The 27,613-nt window shown below is 38.8% G+C and overlaps 2 protein-coding genes across 5 annotated transcripts in view; one reads left to right on the top strand and one right to left on the bottom strand.

Annotated features, from left to right (window-relative positions):
• The first annotated feature begins 6,964 nt into the window (after positions 1–6,964).
• On the top strand, positions 6,965–26,650 carry tbl1x (transducin beta like 1 X-linked). 3 transcript variants are annotated; one of them, XM_026295696.2, is made up of 16 exons: positions 6,965–7,286; positions 18,537–18,605; positions 19,472–19,577; positions 20,142–20,287; positions 20,576–20,795; positions 21,655–21,787; positions 21,965–22,106; positions 22,213–22,276; positions 22,411–22,508; positions 23,063–23,123; positions 23,262–23,383; positions 23,474–23,548; positions 23,647–23,774; positions 24,442–24,607; positions 24,707–24,808; positions 24,896–26,650. In XM_026295696.2, the coding sequence occupies exons 3-16, from the start codon at positions 19,520–19,522 to the stop codon at positions 24,920–24,922; spliced, it is 1,542 nt and encodes a 513-aa protein (XP_026151481.1). In that variant the 5' UTR covers positions 6,965–7,286; positions 18,537–18,605; positions 19,472–19,519; the 3' UTR covers positions 24,923–26,650. The 3 variants fall into 3 exon arrangements, with proteins under 3 accessions (XP_026151481.1, XP_026151479.1, XP_026151482.1); XM_026295697.1 differs by lacking the exon at positions 6,965–7,286 and adding an exon at positions 14,559–14,630; XM_026295694.2 differs by lacking the exon at positions 18,537–18,605.
• Positions 26,618–27,613, bottom strand: part of gpr143 (G protein-coupled receptor 143) — a 13,166-nt gene continuing 12,170 nt past the window's right edge. The window contains exons 10-11 of one of the 2 annotated variants that reach the window (XM_026295699.1): positions 27,438–27,547; positions 26,618–27,107 (exon numbers count right to left, since the gene is read on the bottom strand). In XM_026295699.1, the coding sequence (XP_026151484.1) occupies positions 27,444–27,547 (104 nt within the window). In that variant the 3' untranslated portion in view covers positions 26,618–27,107; positions 27,438–27,443. Of the gene's footprint in view, positions 27,548–27,613 lie in introns of both variants that reach the window. The other variant, XM_026295698.1, reaches the window with a different exon arrangement.

The raw sequence follows: 27,613 nt of genomic DNA, 5'->3' as shown, positions 1-27,613 counted from the left end.
CACACTGTCTGTGTGCGGTCCTGATGTCTCCTGCAGACTGTGGGACACATATCCCTCCAACGCCATTATTCCACCAATTGTGAACTCCGACTATAAAGCTATCTAAAGACAGCATTTTCGTCTGACTGGATTTCACGTGGAGATCACGTCACAGCATTAATTCACACCTATATTTACAATGGGTCTCCATTGGCAACTGGTGTTTATCTATATAAATAGACCTTCCTGTAAATAAACTGGCCCATAAGCCAAAAAACCCCCCCAAAAAAACAAAACAAAAATATAGCAACACGGTCAAAGTTATGCACTTTGTCTTCCTGGAAGGTGCACCCAGTCTTTATAACGTCATGTGACTAGAGCTAAAAATAGTCCCAAACTGGCTTAAATTTCTAATCTTCAGTCATCTCTGTTGCACTTAGCCCAATACCTAACACTGCCTCTAATGAGACCTGCTTTAGATCTCCATAACTTTACCTTTCAAGCTCAATCGAGCTAATCGATATCACCAGGGTAATAACTCATAGGCTATGTTACTTATTCGTTCCCATACAATCTCCTCTTTATATGGATTGTTGTGATGGTTCTGTACACTCTTTGCTCCCTCTTTAGAGATTATTCCATCAGATGACGTGTGTGGCGAGTGATCAGCTACAATCCCAGAGCTGCAAAAATGTGACTTTTTTGTCACATGATCTGACAAACGGCATCTCAAAAGAGAACACACCAGTATCAGTTTACAGCCTCCATGCTCCTGAGAAGGAAGGCGATCAAACACTTGAGTATCTTTGATGCTTAAAGGTGCAGGTGGATTCATAGTTCAAATCTTTGATGAGAGGCCACTCGGATCAGAGGAGACACTCAGCTTTTGTTATGAACATTATCAAACCAAAGACAGGATTAGTTCTGAAAGATAAAAGCATTATTCCAACAATAATAACTTCAGTGCAGTAAATATGTAGACAGTAGCTGGCATTTGTGAAAATGTTGCCTATGTATTTATAAATTAAAAAGTAAATCTTCCTCCTTTCTTTAAATGTTTGTTTATATCAAGCAAAAATGCAGTGTGTAATGAGTGAGACCAACAATAAATAGGCATGTAGTAATACTTGGTAATAGAAGAAACAACAATGACATCCAAAACTGTAAGTTTGTAATTCCACCACACCAGCCAGTATCACTGTTTAGTCTATGAATTCATATAAATCACATTTCCTGAGTGATACTAATTTCAAGAAAACAGCTTGAGGCGGACCAGCAGCCAACACTAAACAAAAAAACATGTCTCTCTCTTGCAGCAAGCCACCACAATGGCATCTTTGTAACTAACACATCTCATCAACAGGCTTACCCACCAACTAGAGTCAGAAGTATCGCCCAAGTCAATACTCGCTTGGCGGTTGATTAACCACCTTTCCTCAAATGACAAGTTTGGAAAGGCAATTGCTATTTTTCAAGAGGTACAGAAAAAAATCAATTTTAATAACGTATTACAGTAGATTTATTGATCTGCTGTTCCCCTATAGGTCAGTCACAAAACATGCCATAAAGAAGTGGTTTCAATATCAGGCTTGAATGAAGGCAAGATTCTTAATATTTTATGTAAGATCACTGGAACAAGTTGATTTGCATGGGCAAGCACGTTAATTATTCTGTTGCATTAGTCCTCATACTGGTTTGTAACCACAGGCCGAATATTTGAGTGTTGTGTGAGAGTGCCAGTATCTATTTTGTCACTGAATTCATCAAATACTTGATGTTGTTCTTTAATTCTGAGTTATGCATTTCTACCTATGATACTGTTCACTGATGTCCTTTCAGGTGAACCATAAGTGGATGGTTATGTTTTGGAACTAATAAAATAATAGAATATGTGATGGTGGAATATGGCTTTAGCTCTCTCACTGATAAAAACCTTTCAGCTGTACAGTCACTCTTTTGTCTATTCATTATTTCAAGCCTATTCACTCCTGGTGTGGTCACAAGCGTTTCTAACATTCCTTGTGAAAATATTTGTCCTGCATATGAGGTTGGAAAAACTTACCATGGAGGACCTCTAAATAGATGCCTGGCTGAGATATTTTCCTTCTTTCACCACGTTCCAAAACAATGCCGCGTTGTGCAACGGCAGGGTATGATAGTCCAGTACAAGCTGTTATTCATATACAAACCACCCACTCGCAGATAAAGTTACATTTTGCCTTCAGTTTAGACAGTGATGGTAGACTGACAACTGAGTATCCCTCAGTGGTTGTTCACAGCTTGATGATAATAACTGCACCTTTTTTACTAGGTGAGCTGGTGTTTATTTTCAGATTGATTATAATAAATAGACAGAGAGAAGTCAAATGGGATAGTTATGAAACAGCACTGATTTAAACCTTGTAGTCATATTGTGAACATGTTACCCAGATGCAGAAAATCTTAATGTTTATAAAGACGTATTGTTTGGTTTTTGTACCACTAGATGGCAATGTGTCCACAGACAAGTTTTAGGTCCAGACAAGCGCTTTGACAACTCTCTCTCTCTGTCTCTCTCTCTCTCTCTCTCTCTCTCTCTCTCTCTCGTTAATGCTCTCGTTTTTTCTCACAATATTTTCCAGGAGATGATCCAGCATTAATACCCAACAATGGGTAATTTATCAGGGGGATTTTGTTCCCTCGTCTGAGGCAAACAATTATCAGATATGATGGAAAATAGAACATATTTTGAAATTCAGTGTAATCTCTGTCTGTCACACACACATGCATCTTAGTACACTAATACATTCAAATGTTTTTAAACACATACACACAACTCTTACATAGTGCAGCATGATTTATCAATGTTTTTAACCTCCTGCGGTATCAAAAATCTAACAGATGGTAATGCACTGTGAATTATTTTATTTCATGTATCAGATCATGAGATGCTTGACATTACCATATGAATGACTTTGACTGGGATGTGGGATAACAGATTTTGTTCCTTCCTCTCTATTATACAGTCCCATCATTCTCACCCACATGTAAATCTCTGTGCTTCTCGTCGTCATTATCACACATTTTCCGTAAACACCAAGACGAATGAAAGCCATGTTTAAATGTTATCTTCTGAACCTGTAGTTTAGGAGAGTGACTGTGTAGAGTGACATGTCACAATGCTCCGTGCAACTGAGTGGAGGCCCATTACACAGCATTATGTTGCTGTGACAAAGCAGTAGGTTGAAACCAGTGATCCACTGCAAAGCAGACATGCCCATCCCCAGCCTGTAACAATGCAGTGTCACTGGAAGATCACAGTGCCTGTGAGACTCTCCTAGCTAGAAATCATACAGTAGGAATGTCTTAAAATGCCCTCAGGTCGTAAACTGAGAGCTAACACCACCCTGTATTTTCAGCAAAGCTCCACAGCCAGGTTTCTATAGCTCTGTTTTATGTAAGTGCGACACTAACATCAAAGTATTTCGAAAACAAATACCTTAAGTTTTAATGTCAAGTAAACAACAGAACATAATACTGTAATTTGTTTTAGGGATCTAAATGTTTCACATAAACCTTGCATTGTTTGCTTTCCTTCACTACAAAAAAGCTTGACACACTGGATTTGGATAGCCTATAAAGGAATTAACACACTGTCTGGAAATGTCCAAATCATATGATGTAAAGCTGCAAAGGCTGCAATTTAGACACAAAAAGTAGTCAGACTTTTGTAACTATAACTTTAAAGAAAGGTTTCATATTATCAGAAATATGCATATCAACTTTCTTAATGAGAGTTAAATGAAACAATTGACTCTTGCACCAATACTGTAAATAACTATCCAGCTAACTTATCTTAGGATAAGACTGGAAGCAGTGATCAAAATCCACCTATTGGCTGCTCTAATGTTTGCTGATTAGCATTAGTATATCTTTGTTTGTTGAAATGTTTGCAATTTGTACAAAACAAAAGTACATAAACAACAGTTTGTCATTTTACAGGGGGTTATGTCAAGTTGTTGTGTGGGAATAGCCAGTCATCAATTAGTCAGTTTTTAAACTTAAGTTTTTGTATGATTTAAACAAACAGGATATAATGTGTCAGTGCGAGTTTCAGATGTAGGCTGATTTTGCTAGTTAGCATTTGTTTCTTCTTTGACTTTGTGCAAAACTAGGCCACTGGCTGCAGCTGCATCTTTCAGTTCAGATATGATTTATATCTCATCTAACTTTCAGGCAAGAAATCAATATGCATATTTCCTAAAATGTTGATTATTCTTTCAGTGTTCTATAGATATGTTTTGCTTGTGAGGAACAAAATAAAAATGTAGGAAGTAATCTACAGTTTCAGAGGAAACCAGGCAACTAAATGTCACTGTAAGAAGAAAGCATTGTAAAGTCATTGACTCAAATTGTGCTGGAGGGAGAGGAAAGGGAGGGCAAGTCTGCTGGATGCACAGGTCACCAACCCTTGACCTCTGTCCTCGACCCTTGAATCTCTGACATCTGTCTGTTTTTCCCGCCTTTTTCCCCTCCCCCTGTTCTGTCAAAGGAATTTTATTGTGGCAGGGGGAGGAATGTGGAGCATCTTTTAACACTCATATATAATCATGAAAAAAATTATCATGATTCAATGAACACTTGTGATATAATATATAAACACCATGTTTGTAGCAGCTAACAGACTGTATAGTTCATAGCAGCTCTTCTTTCACTCTATTTGTCAACTGCTAAATATACTTTTCTTTCTCTTATTCAAAACGAAAGCATTTGTACCTGAAAATAGATGTTTTTTTCTTTTAGTTGGCCTTGCTTTGTCTAGAAAATAGGTCTGCAGACTATGACATAACAACCACAGAAAGCATTCTGTGTCTCTAGCTGGTGTGGGGAGGGAAGGACGATAGTGGGGGGATGGTTTGTACAGTGAGCACATAAGGCTTGTTTTCTCTCCCCACCAGCTTGTATGTGCATGCACACACATACAAATAGTGAAGCCATTTCTCCCAGACTGGATCTGACAGATGTCTTAGTCCCCATGCTCTTATTCTCATTACAGTGTAAATTAAGCAGCAGGGCTTAGGGCACTAAATCCAACATGTGAGTGGACACTGGAGTATAATGAGGAATAGACGTCTCACTGGACATTCCCTTGATACTGACTGAGCTTTCCCCACACTTCCCCTGCCTTATAACCACACACAAAAGTCGTGTGACTGACAGAACCCTTCCCCCATCCATACATATTACCATTGCTTCTCAGTGCTGTCTAGAAAGGTCATGTGACCCTCATCGTCTTCCCTGGTTGGGGGAGGGGAGGCAGATTGAACCTGTTCTTTGTTAGGAGGTCAGCCCCAACTCTATGGCAGGAAGCACTCTTACCATACACCATGTAATAGAAGTGCAGAATGGGTCACAGGCAATGTAGATGGTTTGGAGGTGAGTTTTTTTGAGCATTCAAAGACAGGCAGAGGATTGTGGCAAAGTTGGGATAAGGATCAGCACTTCAAAGGTCCGTAGGGATGGTTGTTTCCTAGTGTAATGGTGTGGGAACAGCTATATAAAGTGAAGAGGTAGTGAGACTGTATATTTACAGTAAGTCTATTTCTCAGATCATCTTTGTAAAACTACAGCTATTAAATAAAGCTCTCACTTTATGGCTCAATCTTAATTTGTGTAGGGGCCTTATGTGCATCCGTATTAATGCATTAGTGCATTTCAACCATTGTGAAAATGCAGCTCCTACAATGGAGAGCTGAGCATACATATCCATTGATCTTCTTTCATCAAATATGGATTGCTGTAGGAAATTCTGCAATATACTGACTATCAGAAACTGCACAAACAACTACATGTCCTCTGAGAACCATGTGTTTCCTCCGTCTTTCATTCAGAATATCACAGCTGGCTAACATTCCTCAATGTAATTGCTTCCTGTGCTGTGGTGATTATGGTCCTATGTGTAGTTTTTCTGCATCGTGCCTGCAACAGCCTGGTGCCATAAAAACTTACTAGAGCAGGGGTGGGGCAATTCCGGTCCTCGAGGGCCACTACCCTGCTTGTTTTCCAACTATCCAGGTAATCAGCAGTAGGTAGGGCAGGGATAGTTGGAAAACAAGCAGGGTAGTGGTTCTTGAGGACCAGAATTGCCCGTCCCTGCACTAGAGCAACAAATATGTTTTAATGGGTGAATTTGAAACTGGAATGGTTGCTTCCACAATCAGTTTGAATGTGTATCAGCTGTTATATTTCAGTTTCTTTTATTGTATTTTTTTTCTTTTTGACACACCATTATATGCTCATATATTTATACATACAGTACGTACCCTGCATTTGGTGGTGGTTTTAGAATGGAATATGTACTGCGCATATGCTGCCGTACATACGGTAACCACAGGAATGTGTCACACCAGTGTAGAGCCGTAATGATGTCAACTTGTTATTTACTTTCCAAATCTGAATGACTGAGCAAGGCGAAAGGAGAATTAATCAACCGGGAGTGTGACCGGGCAGGCGAAAAATAGTGCTGCGTGGGGGAGGGGAAGTGGCTCAGAGGCCAGATACGCAACTTGCTAGACTGTAGCCTGAGAGACTGAGCTCACTGCAAATACTAACACAAAACACCAATGCAATAACACACTTTTAGGCGCGTTTTAAGAGTGTGGCATTTTAATAATAGGTGGTGTGTTATTATGAATTATTTGCCATGTTTGTAAGCGTTTAAGCAATAATTAGCGCACACCGTATGTGGTGGCAATGAGGCACAGCCCTAGAAAGAGTAGGTCAGCAGCATTTTGTGTATTATGTAAAATGAGATAGTTTTGTAACTCTGTTTGTGAACTGACATTTGTACAGTAATATACAGGCTACATGATGGATTCGCAATGTTACTCGACATCGGGTTGTCATGTTTTCAGTATTCAGGTTTAAGGTCAGTTAGCCTTCACCCCCCCCCCCCCCCCCCCCCTCTCTCTCTCTCTCTCCTATTCGTTGTCTACGTCTCTCTCCCGCTGTCGATCAGCGCCTGCTGCTGTCTCTTTACGTCCCTGTTCTCAGTGAACGCTGAAACTCCACAGAGTAGCAGCCTCAGCAACAGAAACTCGAGCTTATTCCAACTTTGCCGCCAGTTGCGAGTGTGTCTGGGGCATAGAGGCTTTGTTGACTCACGGAATTAGCCGACACTGAGTCACACAGCAGCGGTCGGAACTTGAAATATGACGGTAAGCAAAATGGGAGGAAAGTCGTCGCTAGCTTACTGAAGTTGGGGGGTTCTCCTTGTGGAAGAGGAAGAGGTGGCGGCGCACACCACGAGTTCACTCTCACAACCAAAGGTAAGCCAGTAAAAGTCACGGTTTACACTGCCCTGCTCCCAGACTGTTTATTTGGCTTCGTTTGTGTGTGTGGATTTTTATGCGAAGAGCATAATGACTTTGAGAAATAGGTGATTATGGCGCTGATTAGGAGGTTGCCGGCATAGCTTAGTCACCCATTGACTCCACACGTGTGTTGAAATTCCAGCTTGTGCCTTTTAAATGTCTCTCTTTAGTTGTAAGTTATCCAAACAACCTACTTCTCTAATAATGAGTGTTTTCTAATACTCCCATTAAACCTCGGTAGCTGAGTTGTGGACCACTTCATAAAATACAATAAGTTTTAGAGGTGGAAGTTTGTCCTGTTTTAGTGAATCGTTAGGATAAGCACTTAGCCTTTAATGGCACAATAGAAATCACCACTGCATTAAGTTGCACCAGTGCAGTTTCATTTTGTTTCAACTGACATGAATGATGCATATTTATTTTGCAATCCAGACTTATGAAGCACATGAGTGGGGGATGGGAAAGACATTCAACTGTACTAGCCACTGCCACCAGTTTTCAAGGGACAGTTCATGTTACTGTATAACTACAATGTTGAGCTCTTTTCTGACTGTGTCAGCTCTCTCATAGCACAATAGAAGCACCAATATACCAGAAGAAACCTGGCTAAATAGGAGCATATTGTCATTCTGTATATCTACACAGCACTTAATAAAGCAGTCTACTTTTATAAAGAGATTAAGAAACGTGTGACCTGCAGATTTTTCTTATTTTACATTAATTCGACATGAATGTGTATATATATGTTTAGTTTTAGTCCATGGTATATTGGGATACAGCACGTACAGACACAGTTAAGATGCCTCGCATGGCCTCCGAGCATCAAAGTGCTCGTTATCTCTGTTAAAGCAAGACATGATTCAGATGAAAAAAGAAAGAGCTAAAACACACTGCTGTTTGAATCCTGTTTTAACCTGATTTTGCTTCTACTGGCCCAGATAGTGAATGCCAAAGTGATGCCCCCATTTTTCTTGTTGACCTAGTGGCTGTTGTTTGTCCACAATATCAGTCAGTGTTGTTTAGCTATCCTAATCAGACACATAAGTTGCATTGGAGAGGTGGTCCTTGGTGAAAATTTATTAGCAGGAAATTACTTGATGTTTTAGTTGTGACATTCACCTTTTTTTAATAGTAGGCTATTAGTCATAAGCTGGGTGACACCTACTAATGTTTACTATTCAGGTTCAACTTTATTACCATTCATTTTTACGTCACAAGTACGCATATGTACAGAATCACGTTTTCATTGCTCGCAAGGTAGAGGAGAGTTAAAATAAGTAACAAAGAGGTAGAATATGTAATAAAAATAGAAGGGACTAAATATAATAAAAATAAAAGATACAATGAAAAATGAATATGGTTACAGTGCACATAACTTAGAAGTCCCAAATAAAAATACTGTACATGTGCTATGTGAATATCACTAACAAAACTAAAAGAATTTCTTTACAGACATACCAGTGAATATCTATTGCACTTATTGCCCATGTATTGCACTTTCATACTGTTTATTATAACAAGACCATATAGTATTCCAGTGTCATGATGACAGAGATACCACAACTGTTGTGCTCATTGAATTTATGTATAACAAAGGAATATACCACCATATTTGTGTCTTTCGTTGCAGATGCTTTGTGATATCATTGTGTAACACAACTGTTTTGTTTTCTAAAAATATCAAGCTAGAGCAAACAATCATAGAAATAGTTTAAATAAATGTAAATGCTGTCTAAGTAGCTTCATTCTAAATTACATGGTTCTTATACGTTTTGTCTGCATTTTCTGCAGTCTTAGTCCAGCATATTTACATATAGTATAAAATTCAAAATACTCCCAAATGTTTCTTCTCAGACATCTTAATGTCACAGCTTGCTTACTCATTTTCTCAGAGTGAGTCTGGTTTACCAAAACCACAGTCCATTAAATAGATTTGAGCACTCTGGAGGATACACACGCACATATATATATATATATATATATATATATATATTTAGTGCCCTATTTTGTAATGTTACTGTTATACAGCTATACAAATTGATTCTAAGCAAACTGTAGATAAAGATAACTCTAGTTATTCAGGTTTTAGTTTTTCATGGTTGAGTTTTTTGACACAATGCATAAAAGTGGAACACCTTGTAATACACCAAACACAAATTTGATGATTTTATATTATTTTTGTCTGTATTTTTGTATGTTAATGTATATTTAAATTGCAAATCTATTCTTGTTCATATTGTTGATATTGATTTTGGTCACGTTGGCTTTTCCTACCTGCATTTTTACCACTTCTGAACCTTGATTGCAGTCGTTATAGAAACTGGTTTAGTGCTGCCTACTAAAAGAACAACAGGAGATTTATGATCTCTTAAGTGCATACTTAAGACAAAATAAGTTTCATTTTTTTAAATATACTATATTGTTGACTTTGACTGGTAGATTTAAAAGCTGTATGTTTTCTAAGTGCTGTATTTTATGAGTCAATCATGGTTTACATTTTTTTTTTCTTCTGTGCTTTTACTGTCTTTTAATTTGAGTTTCAATAGATGGACACAGTTACCTTTGTACTGAGTCCTCTGAGGGCATAAATGAATAATGTTATTGACCTGCAGATTGTTGTCTGCCTGCCTCACATTCACTGACAGAATCAGCAAAGGAACTTATTGCCTTTGGTTTCAGTGCTGCATGCAGTGTCAGGTTTGTGGAAAAATGGATGGCCTACAACATGTGAAGAATCATAATTTATATATATGACAGCTTGTAGTCAGTCCTCATTTCCTCCTAAATAGATCGTTAGTATCTCATTCAAATGCAACTACTATGGACTCAATGAACTGAGGCTCAGAAGAGACAACAACAAATCCAAGGTACATTGTGCTCAGGACAGAATTGTATCCCCTGCTCATAACAAGGGCAAGGAAGTCCCTGAGAAAGCCCATGTCAGGCTTGTGGTGCTGCAGAGCTCTGTATTGGGCTGTCCAAATATTTCTGTAGCAGTGTTTATTTATGATAGACCATGGGGGGAGGTGAGCCATTCTCTCCCTCCAAAAGAAACATGCAGCATTCATGGGCTATCAGCCAACTGGCAGCCCCAGTGGTTACACTGAAATAACGCCCATACAAGCACTGGCTAGTTCAAGGCTGTAGTTATTTATTTGGATGTATTTTGTATTTAGAGTGACTCTGTTTATCATTGTGTGAACTTGTGTCAGTTATGCATGTATTGTGTCTGTGTGTATTTCAGTTAAAACAAGTGGGACAGCTGGATATGCCTATAAGGATGTTTTAAACATTCAGTTGTTTCGGTGTCCAGCAACTATTAAATTTCTATTTCTGTTGTGTTTAAACCCATCATAGCTAATGACTAAGTTTCCTTCTCTAAAGACTTTAGACCCATTTTAAATAGAATATATTCACCTGTCTATTTAAGGTTCTGTACAGTCAAGAGATTTTCCCCCTTAGGTTATATACCTGCAATAAGGTAATCTCATTTTTTTTTAATACTGATATTAAAAAAAGTATAAAAAGCTTAGTATCTGTGTTGCTGTCTTCCCATTGTGCCTCTGTAGCTCGCCTGTAATTTTGACTTTCAGAAGGAAGGTGGGAGAAATACTAATGCTGGTGGATGACTGTTCAAGGCAGGTCAAAATGAGAACTTTTTTTACTCAATGGAATATTGACTTTTCACCCTCTGCTGAGTCAGCCATGTAAGCGTATGTTGTAAGTTTGTGTGTTTTGTAGCACTGTAAAATCATTAAGAGCATCTAAAAATATTAACACAACATTAGTAGACCTGCAAAACATATTGATTTAGGTTTTACTATTGAATTGTATCTAGAGTGATGAGGTGTGTAGACTGTTGTGGCTTTGTATGCAAAATTCTTACTTTGTTTCTTTTGGTGATTCAACCAGGGACACTTCATTCTCATACAAGCCATTAAAGCAGTCCAACCATCGTCAATCTTTTTTTTTTTCAGTTTTTAGCACAGCTTTTTCTGTCACTTTTTACGTGTGTAAAAACATGTGCAGTATTACATCTAGAGGCTCTCAGAAAATCTGCTCCATTAGTCTTTGTAATGAATTGACATTTGACCCTGTTGTTTTGAAGCATTTGCCTTTGGATGTTGTTGGACAACACATAGTACAAACAAACCTTTTTTTTTTCTCCTCCATAACCCTGTCCTATGTTATCTCTATGGTTGGCAATTTGTTGCACACAATAGTCAACCTCTTTTCACTCCTTCAAGCATCATTGAATGGTGCTGAAGTAACATTTAATGGCAGTCTTACACTTGTCCATAGAAAGCGGTGCATTACTTATGAAAGGCATGAGAAACTAGAGATTAGTGTTGTTGTTAATGAACGATAGGAGCGCATGGTTTTCAGGAACACCACGAGTTGTAGCTTTGAGCACTCTTCTCAGGAAACGAAACGACCATCTGTAGATTGCCAGTGAAAGTGTAATGTCTGCTGCTACATAGCAATTTCCTTCGAAACTTCTTGAAACTTGTCAATGTCATACCCTAGGATGGTTTTACCAAAAAAAAAAAAAAAAACATTACAAGGATTGTTTTGATTACAGGAAAAGCTTTCATGTGTAGTAGGCTGTGTTGCACTATGTAAGCGGTAGGTAAAGAAACAGTCGTGGGGCAGCTTAGGATGAAGATCAGTATTTCACCTCACTTGTCTGCTTTGTTTGTTTGACCCTGATGTCAGATGGGAGGAAAGCTCAAGGAGAGTGGGGGGTATTTAGGGTGGCATGAGCAGCTGTTGACAGAGAAGCTAGATCTTCTGGTCACCATAGCAACCCTTGTATTGCCCACACTGTTGTGTTGCTGTGTTTTGAAGCTTATTTTGTGCAATTCTCATCTTGCTGAAAAACAAGAATTGCATGGCTGAGGTCTCTGTGTTGACTTTACTATCTCAAGGACACTTAATTCCTTCTTTTTATGAAATGCACAAATAAAATATACCTTTACCAAAAATGTCTAAAATACACACATCCTCTTTTCTTCTGTTAGTAAAAATGCAAGATGAAATAGTGTCAGTTCCTGTCAATGGTGGAGATGTTACGAGCATCTACAATATGTCAACTCATCAAGAAGACTGCCAAAGGAGCTCTTCATTATTAAATTTTGATAAATAGTACGAATCATTTACTCTTAAGTTCAGATTCCATGTGAAGAACTTTCGTTTTTGATCCTGTTATTGTGGTACAGTATGCACTGGCCTAAATTTAAAACTGCTCTATTTTACAAACCTGTCTTTGTGCAGTAAAATGCATTGTTCAAAAGAGATTATGTTCAGTTGTTTAGTGTCTTGATGGGTGAAATCTTCTGCAATTCTTTAATCCATACATGTCAGTGATGAAGACATATATAACATATATTGATTAACATGTTCAATGTCTGCTTGTATTGTTTTATTCCCACTGCCTCCTCCACACTCAAACGCAAAGTGTTTACTTGCCACCCACCCCCACACAGCCGCATATACTTACATGCCCTACAGCAGCCAGTTCTTTGTGTGCTTACATGCACATATGAAACAATATTAAGGCAGGAAATCAGACAGTGTTGACATGCAATAACCTGGTTACTGTGTTTGTGTTGCTGGCCAAAAATCTGATGTATTTCCTGTCTCATGCTATATTTCTTTAACCAAGACTGGTATTTTATTCTCATCTATATATATATATATATATATATATATATATATATATATATCTTCCTCTGCCCAAATGATGTCACCATTTCAAAATAGACTAATTTCAGTGTCTTCTCAACTGATATATATGTGATTACGGTGACTTTATAAACTGTCTGGTTATCTGGCATTCAGAGCAAGAAAATATCACCAAGTTTAAAAAAACCCCTGCAAGGATATGTATTGGTGTGGGCATGTTGCTACAGGTATAGGAAGAAATACTGTCCAAGAAGACCAGTTGGAATAATGCATCTATTAAGGTTTTAAGGTTGATAAGATTCCACCGCCATGTCTAGCAGTTAGTAATGGTGTCGTGATGAAGCACTTAATGTAAAATGTCTCAAACGTGTTTAATTTTTTATTTCCAGTTGTAATTTGAACTTTCTAATTATTTTGGATAGCAGAATGCTGCAAGAAGTGATTAATCTTTTTGTCCCCCTCAGTGTTTTTTTTTCCCCCTGCAACATTATAATAGATTTAGTCTTTCACTTTATTTATACAGTTTCTTCTACTATTTACTCATATATTCTACTCAGCAGTACCGTTGATAAGGATTTTTATGGGTATATTTCTTTTGTGTATATGGTGTAATGTCCAACTTTGATAGGAAAAAATCCAATAAGATCTCTCTTTTTTTTTTTAAACAATGTACAGCTGCTGCTGATTTAGTCTCAGTAGACACCAATGGACAAGTGGGACTTGTCATTTTATTTGAGCCTAATAACTTCAACATGAGGGTGGATCTTCAGCCCTCTTGCCCCTGATTAGAAGCCGCAATGAATCCTTTCGGTGTCACCAGCCCCCATTCATTCTCCATGGTGAAAATGCAGTTGGTGGTGATCCCTGTGAATGTATAATTCACGCCTAACACTCATATTGCTGCAAATCGGCCAGAGTAAGATATGACTCATTATAGATTGAATCATAGCATTGGTGTGTTTTTTGCAGTATTGGTGGCTATGTATTACCTTGATTACCTTTTTAATTGTTAACTGCTGGAGTTACCAGTAGGTTAGGCATATTGGCTACAGCATTGGCCAACCTTGTGCCAGGGAGAGCAAGAAGACTGCAAGTTTAGATTCCAGCTGGTCCCCTCAGCAGGTTATTTCTTAATTTCTTGTGGTAGTTTCCCCTCTGCTTAAAGGAGTATTAATCAGTAGGTGGAGTCTGTGGTCACGATGAAAAAAAAAAAATGCAGCTGTTTCTCCTCGCACAAAGTTGGCCACCCCTGGTGAACATTAAGTGTTGCCACCAACAGGAAACGTGGGAGAAGTATTTCCCCTAGAGACCGAAGGCTACCATCCCCCACTGTTTGCCGACCTACATTGGCTGTCACTAAGTGACTCACTGAAAGAGGCAAGAAATAATGTGCAAATGGTTGTTGTGATTACCTGTGTGGGCATCATTATTTATCACCCTGTTCCCATTCCACCTTCCCCCTCTCCGATTACCCTCCCCCACTCTCTTTCTCACTACCCTCCCCCCTCAAGACTGCAGCCCAACCAGAAGCTTCAAAGGCGGGTTTTACTCAGCAGAGCAGTTCAAGAGAAAATGGCTGCTGTTTCCAGGTCTTGTTTGCACATCTGTCAGGAGGTGACTGTCCATGAGAAAATGGGGTCTCTGGTATGCTGGTTTTCAGCATCATTCTTTTCAAGCCTGCATGTGTAGGGGATGGTTGTGTTGTTCTCATTGCTGTATTATTTATTTATTTTTTTTCCTCATTCAAATGATTATGTTCAGAAAGGACTTTGTGTGATTTCGGTTATGGGTGGATCGCTCTTTTGCTTTCTTTTCTTTTTTTTTTTTTTAACAGGCCTTATTAGAGTGTTGTGCAAAAAAAATATCTGCAGTGGCACATTTGTTTAGACCAGGCTAGCTAAATTCTAACAAGTCTATTTCCAATGGCTATCCTGAAATAATTGTTTTGTTGTTCCAAACTAATGTGTCTATATGTGTCTATAGATTCTCTTGTCTATTTTATGATTTGTTAGATCAGGTTAAAATTGGCAAATATTTAATCATACATTCTCAATGATGAAGAAGCCATAGGATTCAATGAAGATCCAGACTAGTTCACTCAATTTACTAGCACCTAATTCTAATTTGATTAAATTATTGTGCATGCTGTGTTTGAGGTGGCAGTTGACAATACAAACAACAAACATACACACTAGTTCGTGTAGACAAGTTCATGTGCCTTCCCTGTTTAAATTAAACATCTACTGGCTGTAAGATCATTTTAAGTATAATATTAGAGGGCATTTGGAGTTCAGTTATCTTTCTTGTACATGGTAAAGCACAGACTCTGGTTGGGGAGATTCAGGGACCATTCAGCTGGATCCTTCAATAACTGCAGGTTCACATGGTAGCACTATAATAGATGGGACCTGTTTCAAATAATGGTAGCTGTGGACTTTATAACATTTACAACATAAGATTGAAACCACAGTTGAAATATGTTGCGTATACAGTATGAAGGCCTTTTTTCTATTCCTGTAATTTAACTGCAAGCTCAGGTGAAAAGATGGATGAAGGCTTGAAGGTGGTGTTTACATTGTCAATAATGGTTGCAACAGTGCAGCAAGTGTCCTTAAGTTAGGCCTAATGATCCTGATGACCACAGCGGGGGTTCTCATTATTTACCCATTAGGGGTTTCATTTGTCTGTCCTACTGTTTTTTGTTTTTTTTTTCCCTCCAGTCATCTGCTTGCATTGGTAACGTTAATGCTGTTATAAACGTGGAGTACATAAGTCTGTTTATGTGATCTGATAGCATACAGATCAATAATGTTGAGTAAGAGAGCTTTCAGACAATTGATACTCAATTGTAATTCAATGAAATGAAAACATTTAAAGCAACAGCAGACTCCAAGTCAGGTATTCATAGCTAAAGCATAAGGAAATACTTTAACTGTGCATTTCATGCTCAAACATTATCATATTTCTCTGAGTTTGTTCTGCAGGTCCATTGAACAGCGTTTTGTCAGATCAAGTAGTAGTGCTTGATTCTGGGTTTTGCCATTAATGTATGATTGACAGGGAGTATATCTAATCCTTTTGAAAATTACAGCTTACAAATGTAATGACTATCCAATGAGAAGCCAGTTCATTTTGGCAGGGCCTTTTAGCATAAAATCTCAGAGGAAAGATGGGGGAAAGACGAGGAATAAAACTGATTCATTTCTAATGTGGATTTTAGCCAGAAGTATATCAAAATAAAACTGGACTAGCAGATGAGATCTAGTGCAGCATATGGTGCCGCAACTCCATTGGTATTTTGTGGAATGCAGCAACATGTGAGTTTTGCTAAATTAATTGTGTTTTTTTTTTTTAATGTTTACTGTTTCTATTGTACAATTAAGTTTGTTTGGATAGATGCATGTTTTTCAGGTTTGTGTTCCATTACATCAAATACATGCACAGTGATGACAAAGACTATTTGGGAATTATTTAATCTGGTGCATTTAAAACACAATTAGGTTTTCTGCACAAACGGGTCATGTCAACTGGGGTGTGGTGTAATTTCTCTGTAGTATTTCCAGGTTGGGGCTCGTCTGGTTAAACAGTCAGGTAATGGCTGTGGGATTTCTGTTTCCTTTTTTACTGTTAGAAATGATTCATATTACCATAGCAACTTAAGAACCTTATGTTCTTCTGTGAGGCTTGGAGGCCCACAGAGTCATGTATTCTATTTGCATTCACATCTGTACTTTTGTAAGAAACTCAGGGTAATGTTTGATGGTACATTAACCTACACAACCTGCATCTGTGGACACATGTATTTCCAAGTCTTTTGCCAGCAGGTTCTATTCTCCCTGAAGGCCACACCAGCATTTTCCTGAGGTTGTTTTCTTTGGGACTTTCCAGTTGACTTTCTGTCCCTGCCTCCATTTGTTTCTGTTCAAGATGAGTTTGCTCTGGTTCAGATAAATACATTCAACCATCAAAAGTGAAATGACTTGTTGTACATGGGGTAATCTGCCAATACAGTGCATTGATTTTTCTCTAAAGAGTATAATTTCAGTTAAAATCAGCCTTACACATGGAAAGCAATGGCATGTGTGAATGAATCAGCAGGGTGTTTAGGTCAGCCTGACATATAGATCCCTTTGCCAGTTTCAGCTGGCTGCTTTCTATGTGTTCTTTTTGTCAAACTCCAAGACAAGTGTTTGAAATGATTCATGTAAAAGTCATTTTTTGTACTGTTTTGCATGAGTCCTCATTTCTCTTGACTATTCCACACAGATGGAGAGTTCTAGTGTGACAAAAGACACTTTTATGGAAAATATTACCAGACTAAAATAGACTGGAATTCGTTAAATATGTGTCCAATATTTTTTCCACTCTCGATGAACAATGGTATAATAATTCATGTTGCCTGCACCTTTTAAAACTGCAATGTTGCAATAAGCACAATCAAGATTCTGTAGTTTACATATTTTCCACATTATACATTTGTGAAATGTTTTCATAGAAGCAGCCTGACAAGTAGACTTAAGTGCTTTTTTTTCCTTTTGTAAAATGTTTTGTTTTCCTAGAGGAATCATATCTTTGTACTTTGACTCTACTTATCATTTCACTGGATAAACCTGAGAGCCATTGTAGAGGTTAGTATTTTTTTTCTAGATTCCTGGTAGACACATTGTTTGGTCAAAGGAAGCTTGGATGCCCAGGGAATTGTATAATGGATGGTGGCATCACAGGCCCATCAGATAGAGGGATTATTGCTGCTGCCCTGCACCGATGGGCTCTGAGCCACTCCAGGCTGCCTGTTAATTACGTTTCCAGTTGTTTGGTATGTTGTTGTACTGGCTTTGGGTGCAGCGGCTGCCTTTGCTGTGATGTGGCTAGCCTTTCCTAGTCCCATATGTGAGCTGTTTAGCTAAAGAGAAACACAGTGGCAGTGGTCATAGCAGGATACAGTGGCTAAGGTGGACAAGCTTTATTTGGTTTTATTTGGTGGAAGAAAGAGGCAAACAGCTTTTTCTTTTTTAAATGCATTTTGTATGTTGATGTAAATGCTAATAAGAATCTGCATAATGATGAGATTAAGCCAGTATTTATGTAATATGCATGTGTTGCTGTTTGTTCTGGTTTTTGTGGTTCTTGGAAGGATTTTTAGAAACTCCAGATCTAACTTAATAGAACAACTTTTTTTTTTTCCTGTTAGAAAATATAAATTATCACATAGTGGCTGCACACAGGCTGTTATAGTCCCAGCCTTTAGCTGTGATACAATAAAAGCATGCTGCATCGGAAAGAATATACCAAGGTGAAAAAGTGAATAATTCATGTTGAGTAACATGTTCAACCCCTCTGGCTCTATGCCCACTGGTAATTGGGACAACACCATTCTCTGTCTGTTTTGCTCGATCACCCTTGTTGCTATGCTACCAAAGGGAAACTCGAGTGGGCCTGGACAGTGTGTGGAATGAAAGTTGGACAGCCATGCAGTCTTCATACCTGACACAGCCCCTTTATTTTGCTTTGTATCCTCAGCAAAATGTTGTTCCTTTATCTCTGAATGGAAGAGCAGAAAATCACTGCATTGTCATGACTAAATCTAAGGTTTGCATTCTTCCTTACCTTTATTTGCTCATAGTCCTTGTGTTCTTATTGAATTTATTGTACATTTAGCTTGTGTATGTTTACATTGTCTTCAAGCAGTATTGTTCCACTTCCACTGACTTTGCTGTTGCTGTTGTTAGTTTATTAATTATACAGTATTCTTGTAGCATTCACCAGCTTGAGGACAGAATATGATGGGATTAAATACATAATTGTGTTTTTGTATGGTCAGCTCCCTTCAGTTTTGAGGCTGAAATGAAATGTTAACATAAGCTCTGTTAAATACCTAATGGTTGAAAATCACTCAGGATTATCAGGCTGCTATGAATAATTGGCCTTTTGCTCTACTTCGTCATTCTCTAGATACAGTAGACTGACATTTAATATCCTTACTGTGTTATCAGGGGTCTTTCTATCTAGATGGTTAACCTAATCACTAATGGGAAACAATATTCAGTTCTCACTGGAAGGCAGATGGATATAGATACTCCTATTAGGCCAGAAAAAAGAGGCTGGAAATACTTGAATTCAGTACTAGACATGGATTTACAGGTTAAGTAACTCAGCTATTGATGTTGTCAAAGGAATGAATCATGCGGCAGTGGGTAAGGACAAGAGTGAGCATGTAGTAACCAACTAAAAGGCTGGAAGTCAGGGCTTTCCCTCTGTGTATGCACGCATTAAAATATGTTGGCACATGCCTGCATCACTGCCCAAAGACCAGGACAGATTTGTTCAGGGTGCAGACTTTGTATGTATGTAGAGTAACAGAGATACATTTTTGTTAGAATGGCTTAAAAATATCTCATAAACAAAACATAAGATGAAAATGTTAATCCCAGCTCTTTTTTTAATGATATTTTCAGGAGTGAGCCCAGCCTTCCAGCATACCTCCTCCCTTTTATTGGGCTAAGATGAGTATTACCAGTGACGAAGTGAACTTCTTGGTCTACAGATATCTCCAAGAATCAGGTTTGTCTCACTAAAAACACACACTTTTTTTTTTTCTGAAAATAAATTGATTTACACGGGCTTGAAACAATCTGTGTCTTACTTGAACATTGGGAAAGTGCAGTTGTCATGCTTATGCACTTTCTATAGACAGGGTACCTGATATGCTACCTACATGTCTCATATTAAGGTTTATTTTTTTGTCAGCTTATACTGGATGGAAATAAAGGGGCCCTTCTAAAATATTGAGTATTTCTCAACATGGTGCTTGCTATTCTGTATGATCAATTATTACATCACTGCTATATTTAATTACTCTTTATTGAGATGTCTTTAAAGGCTATCTGACATAATACAAGGTAGCAGCAGCAGCAGCTCTGAGGGGGTCAACACTGATATGGGCAAGCCTTATTACAAACAATACAAACATAATGACGTCTTTGTTACACCATTCAGTTTTTGTGTTCAATTACTGTTTGCTTTGTTTGAATCAGACAAGACTTTTCTTTGAATATTTGTGCAGTGTTTGTGCACATCTTGCTCTTGGCACTCTCCCATTAATGATTGTGAATGTTTTGTCTTTAGGTTTCTCCCACTCAGCATTCACCTTTGGTATTGAGAGCCACATCAGCCAGTCTAACATCAATGGAACACTAGTGCCCCCTGCAGCCCTCATCTCCATCCTGCAGAAAGGGCTTCAGTACGTGGAGGCAGAAATTAGCATCAATGAGGTGAGAGCAGGGCCCTGCTGTTTCTGAGTCCTACAGATGTTTGATGTTGCTTAATGAGACAAAGGCAGACTTTGATCTCTATGACAGAACACTGGGTTAACTGCTATTTTTCACATTGTTGTTAATCATTATACTGGAAGAAATGCTGAAGAATGTTTGTAGAAGAGTACCAATTAGGGAACACACTTCATGTTTTTAATTGTTATCAAAAAGCATGACTACAGACAAGTCACTGATTAAAGATCACATTGCCTCATGGTGTGTTATTTACTGCTGCTGTCCTTACAGGATGGTACAGTCTTCGATGGTCGGCCGATTGAGTCGCTGTCGCTCATTGATGCCGTGATGCCAGATGTGGTGCAGACGCGGCAGCAGGCCTTCCGTGACAAACTAGCCCAGCAGCAGGCTGCCTGTGGCATGGCAGCTTCAACCTCTGGAAACCAGTCTAATGCACCAAAGAATGGAGAAACCACTGTAAATGGGGAAGAGAACGGCACTCACAACATGAGTAAGTTGAATTAAAATATATAAAAGCTTGAACCCAAAATAATTGAAGTTCAGCATTCTCATCCCAATATTAATATTTCAGAATACTGTTACATCTCAACTATATTATGAATCTGTATGTGAAACAGGGATTGTTCCAACTCGGCATGCAGGAGTTGCTCTTCCTGCATTGTTTCCACTACATGCTCTCATAAGGAATCATTCTATGCATTTTTGCACCTACCAAAATATTTTTCGATTACAGATGGTGTGTCAAAAGTAGTGCACACTTTAACACAGCTGTGTGCTTTTCACAGCATGTGATAGTATTAGCAGATGCATCTTCAGAGGTGTAGAACAGGTTTGAACTCTGGTCAAAGACAACAGGAGTGGATGTTTGTGTCAGAATATCCCCTAAGAATATCATACAGAGGTGTTGATTGCAGCAGGAAGAGTTGGGTGTGAGTAGGATTTCACTGTCAGAAGATACATGGAGGATTTTAGAAGATAAAAATGAAATAAAAGCTCTTCAGGATTTTCCCTATAATTAAAGCTTGCATGACTGTGAGTGTGAGTGGGTTCTCATTATACTGTGATAATTGTGCGCATGCCAAGTGGGTCAATATCTTCAGATTGAGATAAATAAAAATAGCACCGGCGCATACCAGCGAAAACACTACAGATTTCCTTTGATCTATTTCTGTTAATTAAAGGCAACTCCCCACCTCTTGGCAACAACTAATATTCATTAGAGGCACATTTATCAGGAGTTTATTTCTACTGCTCCTGAGGTTTCTGACATGTGTGGGCATGTGTGTGTTTGTATTCAAATACTGATACAGATATAAATATATGTGTGCTTGTCTGTACACTTTTCTCAGATAACCACAGTGAGCCAATGGAAATTAACATAGATGTTGAGATACCAGCCAGTAAAGCCACAGTTCTCCGTGGCCACGACTCTGAAGTGTTCATCTGTGCCTGGAACCCTGTCAGTGATCTGCTGGCCTCAGGGTGAGTCTCTGTCTGTGCTGAAACAGATCTTCATTCACGCTGGATGAGTCATACTGTAGTATATGCATGCCTTGGCTTTTATTTTGTAAGATAAATGGCTTCATAAGAACCATAGCTGACAGCTTATATTGCAACAATCTTTTGACCTCCCTCCTCCTGTGTCGATCTTCTGTTCAGCTCGGGGGACTCCACTGCCAGAATCTGGAACCTGAACGAGAATAACAACTCCACCTCCACCCAGCTGGTGCTGCGCCACTGTATCCGAGAAGGTGGCCAGGATGTCCCCAGCAACAAAGATGTCACCTCACTGGACTGGAATGTAGGTCTCTCCTATCATCTATTGGTCTCTCTCCTACTTTTACCATGTACAGACTGTGCACCTGAAGATGGTTAAGTAACAGTTTTGCTGTCTTTTTATCCAACAGAGTGATGGGACTCTCCTGGCAACAGGCTCGTATGATGGATTTGCCAGGATATGGACAAAGGATGGTATGTCCATCATTCCAGCACAGTGTTGTTTCCTCAGTCATTGGGTTTATATTGTTGTTACTGTAACTAATTCAACGTGTGACAATTTTTGAATTATATTTTCTAAAAAAATGGATATGATTCTTATCCATTAGGAAATCTGGCAAGCACTTTGGGGCAGCACAAAGGGCCCATATTTGCACTCAAGTGGAACAAGAAGGGGAACTGTATTCTCAGTGCTGGCGTAGATAAGGTATTTCATAAAGCTCCCTAAGCATGGATTTGTGTTTTTCAATAATAACAGTCTCATGATGTTTGGCTTCAGCCATACTAGGGCTTGAAATGAACTTGTTTTGGGGGTTCATCTGCTACAGAGTAAATGTGACATATCATTTCCCTGGTTTTCATAAACTATAATGCTAACTCTACAATAAAGCTATAGACAGAATTGTTTGATATATATATATATATATATCTTTTACAGTAAGATAAAGATTTTTACGTTATTGAACAGTCAATATTATATCATAGCATCAGTGTAACAAAATCTAATGAATAGCTGTATTTATAATTTAATTGAATTTGTGGATAATTCTTTGAAAACAAAACTGTTTCTCCACCAGTGGCCATCACACTGGTTGCTTCAGTTATTCAATAATTTATTTTTACTATGAGACCTTTGTGGTAAGATGGCAGGTGTTAATTTCAAGCCCTGGCAGTACTTAATAATACATTTTAAAGAACTCTTATAATATCAAAATTTTCATAATTATGTATTCAGAAAATTTGCTTAATTTTCTTTTCTAGACGACAATCATTTGGGATGCACACACAGGGGAAGCGAAGCAGCAGTTCCCTTTTCATTCAGGTGAGTTCCACACATGTCCAAAAACAGTAGAAGCAGCTTATTATTGTAGATAACAAGTAGGATGCCAAATGTTCCCTGTCTAATTACATTGTGGGCTCATAAATCTCCTAAGCTTTTAATGACTATAATATTCCACAGCCCCAGCTCTGGATGTTGATTGGCAGAACAACACCACCTTTGCCTCCTGTAGCACAGACATGTGCATCCACGTATGTCGACTTGGCAACGACCGGCCCCTCAAAACCTTCCAGGGCCACACGGTAAACAGCTTGGTCCATGATGCTCTTTTGACCTTGTCTCACACCGTAACGTGCTTGGACCCTCATTCTAATGAGTTTTGTGTTTTGCAGAATGAAGTCAATGCCATTAAGTGGGATCCATCAGGTATGCTGCTCGCGTCCTGCTCAGATGACATGACATTAAAGGTGAGACTAGTCCTGAGTCTCAGAGGTTAAAGAGAACAGTCCTGAGTGGTGAGCTATATTCAGTCATAATTTGCTGTCTCTGTTTGCTGCACACACAGATTTGGAGTATGAAGCAGGACTTGTGTGTTCACGACCTCCAGGCTCACAGTAAAGAGATCTACACCATCAAATGGAGCCCCACAGGTCCCGGCACAAACAACCCCAACTCCAACATCATGCTCGCCAGGTGGGAAAAGCACTCACATTGCTCAATTACGGCACAGTAGTAATCATCAGTGGCACACAGCCTTGCACCCTGACCCAGACACAAATGCATGTGTAAATGTTCTAGTTCAGGAATTTACAGTTCTTCCGAACAACCCCGCATACCTGTAATTCACACTGGAAATATTATTGTAACTGCAGCTTGGAAATGACTTGGTAATCTTAAGTGAATGCCCCCATTGACCAGCATGTATGATACATTTTTAATTGAATTCAGTCTTGTTCCCTGGATAATATCCTTCTGAGTTCACTTTAATTTGTTGCCAAGGGCACCCTTAGGAGATTAGCCTTGCATATTATTACCTTGGTGAAGGAGAGGTGTTAATTGAAATCAGCCTTTTTGTTTGTATCACCATGTGTTTTCAACAGTCTGATAGTTAACTTTTTTTTTTTTTTTTTAAAGTTCACACTTTTTAATTGAATTATTTCAAAGTGTAAGTCTTTCTTTTCCCCCCACAATAAAGCAGTGATTGAATGTTTTGCTTCCCTTTCCTTCTAAAGGTTATACTCAAACTGAGTGCATCATTTTTTTTTTTTTTTTTTTTTTTTTAAATTTTGAACCAACAATTAATAATGATTTGCATGGTCTTTTATCTGATTTGTAACCTCCGTCTTGCCCACACCCACAGTGCCTCTTTCGACTCGACAGTGCGCCTATGGGATATAGAGCGAGGGGTTTGTATTCACACACTCACCAAGCACCAGGAGCCTGTCTATAGTGTGGCTTTCAGTCCTGATGGCAAACATCTGGCCAGCGGCTCCTTTGATAAGTGTGTCCACATTTGGAACACCATGGTAAGTGTTAGGACTTGGGTGTATACACTATAGAAGAGAGGATTTATTGTGACTTCAAAATCTTAGTTAATGGACTGTTTTTTGTTCGTCCCGTTTTAGACTGGAGCCTTGGTGCACAGCTACAGGGGTACTGGTGGTATTTTCGAGGTGTGCTGGAACAGCACTGGTGACAAAGTTGGTGCCAGTGCGTCAGACGGCTCGGTAAGCCACAGCCAAAACATAAAAACAGTATTAAAAAAAGATAGCTTGAAATGTTTTATTAATGCCACCTCATTCTTTACCCTTTAGGTATGTGTTCTTGATCTTCGAAAATAGCTGACTTCAGACTTTGATAATCCTGGAACATGCAGCAAATTGCCTTCTTCTGACACCAGCAAACAGACACTGCTCATGAAGAGCTGTTAAGGTGGACTCAGACAAAACCCTCGCAGGAGTCAGATGACTGCAGCAGCACCTGACCAGTTGAATTCAGTTCACCTCACACATTGATGTGTGTTTTAATGAAGCACCTATTTGAGACAGAATGCAAGAGTTGAGAGAGCCCAGAGACTGGTCTGAATCCAACTCTCTGGGTGCCTCCATGTTTTAAAAGGTTTCTAATGAGGAAGAGCTGTGATCCCTCCAGGCCACTGGTCCAGCTGTTATCGGGTTGCAAAGGTGGACAAAAAAAGTGTTAACGAGACACATGTTTGGCTGTGAAAGACAACAAATTAGAAAAGAAAAGGTTGTGGTTTTTACTAATTCCTCTGTGTAAATGTTACTTCATATCCAAATGAACTAACTGGGGATGTGGTAAAAAAGGTAATATCAGTACTGAAGCACCAGTATTGTCTGTTGACAGGGTGCTTAACTTCTCCCCAGTGGAGAATAGCTTGTTTCAAGAGTACTTCTTGCATTTTTTTTGTCTATTTTCCACAGATGGACTTTTGAAAGTCAAAACTGAATGTGCTGCTACCAGGTAGTTCTTAGCTCACGTTTAACATCAGGTCAGCAGAAGAAACCTGCCAACAAAATAGTCCTATCCTCTTAAAAATGACCTGCTCAAATCAATCGAGATTAGAAAATGTCATTTTTATGGGCAAGATGTGAAAAGTCTTGTTGACAAGGAGAAATTTCTCCCATTTTGGATGTAAATGTAAAGAATGTAAAGATATGTAAATTAGATTAATACACAGACTTATATACTGTGTATATATGTTTATATACAGTACACTTTATTGCCATCCTGTAGGGGCTCATTATGGCTAGAGCTGTCACATCTTTGCTGATAATGCGTGATGAGGCCTATTTTTTAAATGAAGTGAATGTCTCATCAGCTTCTTTTAATACACTTTTTTTTTCTCGACTCGGCCAGTCATTCAGTGCATCAAGTTTATTCTTTTTTCCCCAGTGAGTCACAAATGGCGTCAAGATGTGTGTTGTGCTCTTCCGTCTGTCACTGAAAGCTGTGGAAGAAATTTACCCCTCATTGTCTGTCTTCAGAGAATTGTTTGGTCAGCAATATAGGAGAGAACAATCATCTGTTTAGACCCTACCTGTAAGAATATTGTGCACGATTCAGTGAGGAAAGCTGGATTAACCTGTAACGTACCACTTTCCTCTGATCAGTACTGAAAATCCAGACCACATTTGGACCAGAAGGAGGAGGTCAAATATAAAAGCCCTGGTAAAAAGTTTAAAAAAAAAAAAAAAAAAAAAAAAGCAATAATTCAGCCTGTTCAATTCCACCAGATGCTGCCCACTTATCAGATTTGGTCAGATTTGCCTGTGTTGTGGGCCAGGTTTCAACAGTGTGTGCAGCAGGTCTGCTTCCTTCTGCTTACAGGGTTGGAATGGAAAGCGAGTATCTGCAGCATAACATGCCATTGCTTTGAATTTTCCTGGTCCCTTTCCCTTTTGGTCAACTTCAGCTGGATCAACATGAAGTGCACTTTTTGTAACAGTGGATTTAGCAAATGTTCAGATTTTGCTGAAAGAAAAGGGCCAATTTATTTTTGTCTTTTTTGTTTTAAGTCACAATTAAAGGGTTGTTCATTTTCTAACTTTTTCCATTTGCTGAGAGCCATTATTGTCTGTGTCAGACTGAGAATTGGGCTTTGGATTGATGGCCTTCCTTGGCATACTAAGGAGCCCAGTATGGAATAAATGCTATGACAGGTATTATCTCTCTTGCACCCTGGTCCAGGGTCACCTGTTTCCAAGACAAAATGTTGAAGTCATTCAGTGTCTCAAATAAATTGCTCTATTTTGATATCAGAACCTGTGGAGCCTGTGTCTTGAATTGACTTTACTTTTTTTAAGAAGGTGTCTGCAAGACCTTAAATATTTTGGATATTTAATGTTGTATAAAATAGATGGGTGCAAAAATACAATGGATTGACAGTTGGAAATCCATTAACATTAAAAAAGACACTAATTAGCTTATTACATTCTGTTGTTCCTTGGGAGTTGGCCAGTGAAAATGTTTCCTCTGGCACTTCAGGCAACTTTAAAGGTCAACCTGCGAGTCATTAATAAGAAAATGTCACGTTTGTTCTGCTGACTGACAAGACACAGTAGAGACAGTGGCTTTGGGACTCTTCAGGTGCTATACAGCTGATGGGACTTTAACGTAACACTACACTGTACTGCAGGCAGATTTAAAAAGCTTAAAGACAAAATAAAACAGCTTGGAATCAAGAAATAGACTTATTCTGTCACACCAACTAATTAAGTCTTGTGACCAGTGAGTAACAGGACAACAGAGGCTAAAAGAATACCATCTAGTAGAAAAGTAAGTAAAAGACCCATGATGTACAGTAAAATAAGAGGGAGGTGGGTTATTGATTACCCCAGGCTAGTGTCTCACAGAGTTCTCCAAGGATTCTCCATCAGCGTCTACATCCTCATAGTCTCGCAGCTCACTGGAAATGTGGATTTCAACTGTACTAGACTCTGAACCTAGCAAGAAAAAGCAGGGGTGGATTACTGGGTGTTATTACATGACACCTTGACAAACATGATCAA

This window comes from Mastacembelus armatus, chromosome 21 (assembly GCF_900324485.2).
Source record: "Mastacembelus armatus chromosome 21, fMasArm1.2, whole genome shotgun sequence".
NCBI classification, from domain to species: domain Eukaryota; kingdom Metazoa; phylum Chordata; class Actinopteri; order Synbranchiformes; family Mastacembelidae; genus Mastacembelus; species Mastacembelus armatus.
This window is presented reverse-complemented; position numbering and strand designations above follow the sequence as displayed.

Excerpts from the sequence above, each read along its gene's own strand:
- tbl1x (XM_026295694.2), top strand. The coding sequence starts at position 19,520 with ATGAGTATTACCAGTGACGAAGTGAACTTCTTGGTCTACAGATATCTC. Across the intron at positions 22,277-22,410 it reads CAGGATATGGACAAAGGATG|GAAATCTGGCAAGCACTTTG; the intron begins GTATGTCCATCA and ends CTTATCCATTAG. Across the intron at positions 23,124-23,261 it reads GCAGTTCCCTTTTCATTCAG|CCCCAGCTCTGGATGTTGAT; the intron begins GTGAGTTCCACA and ends AATATTCCACAG.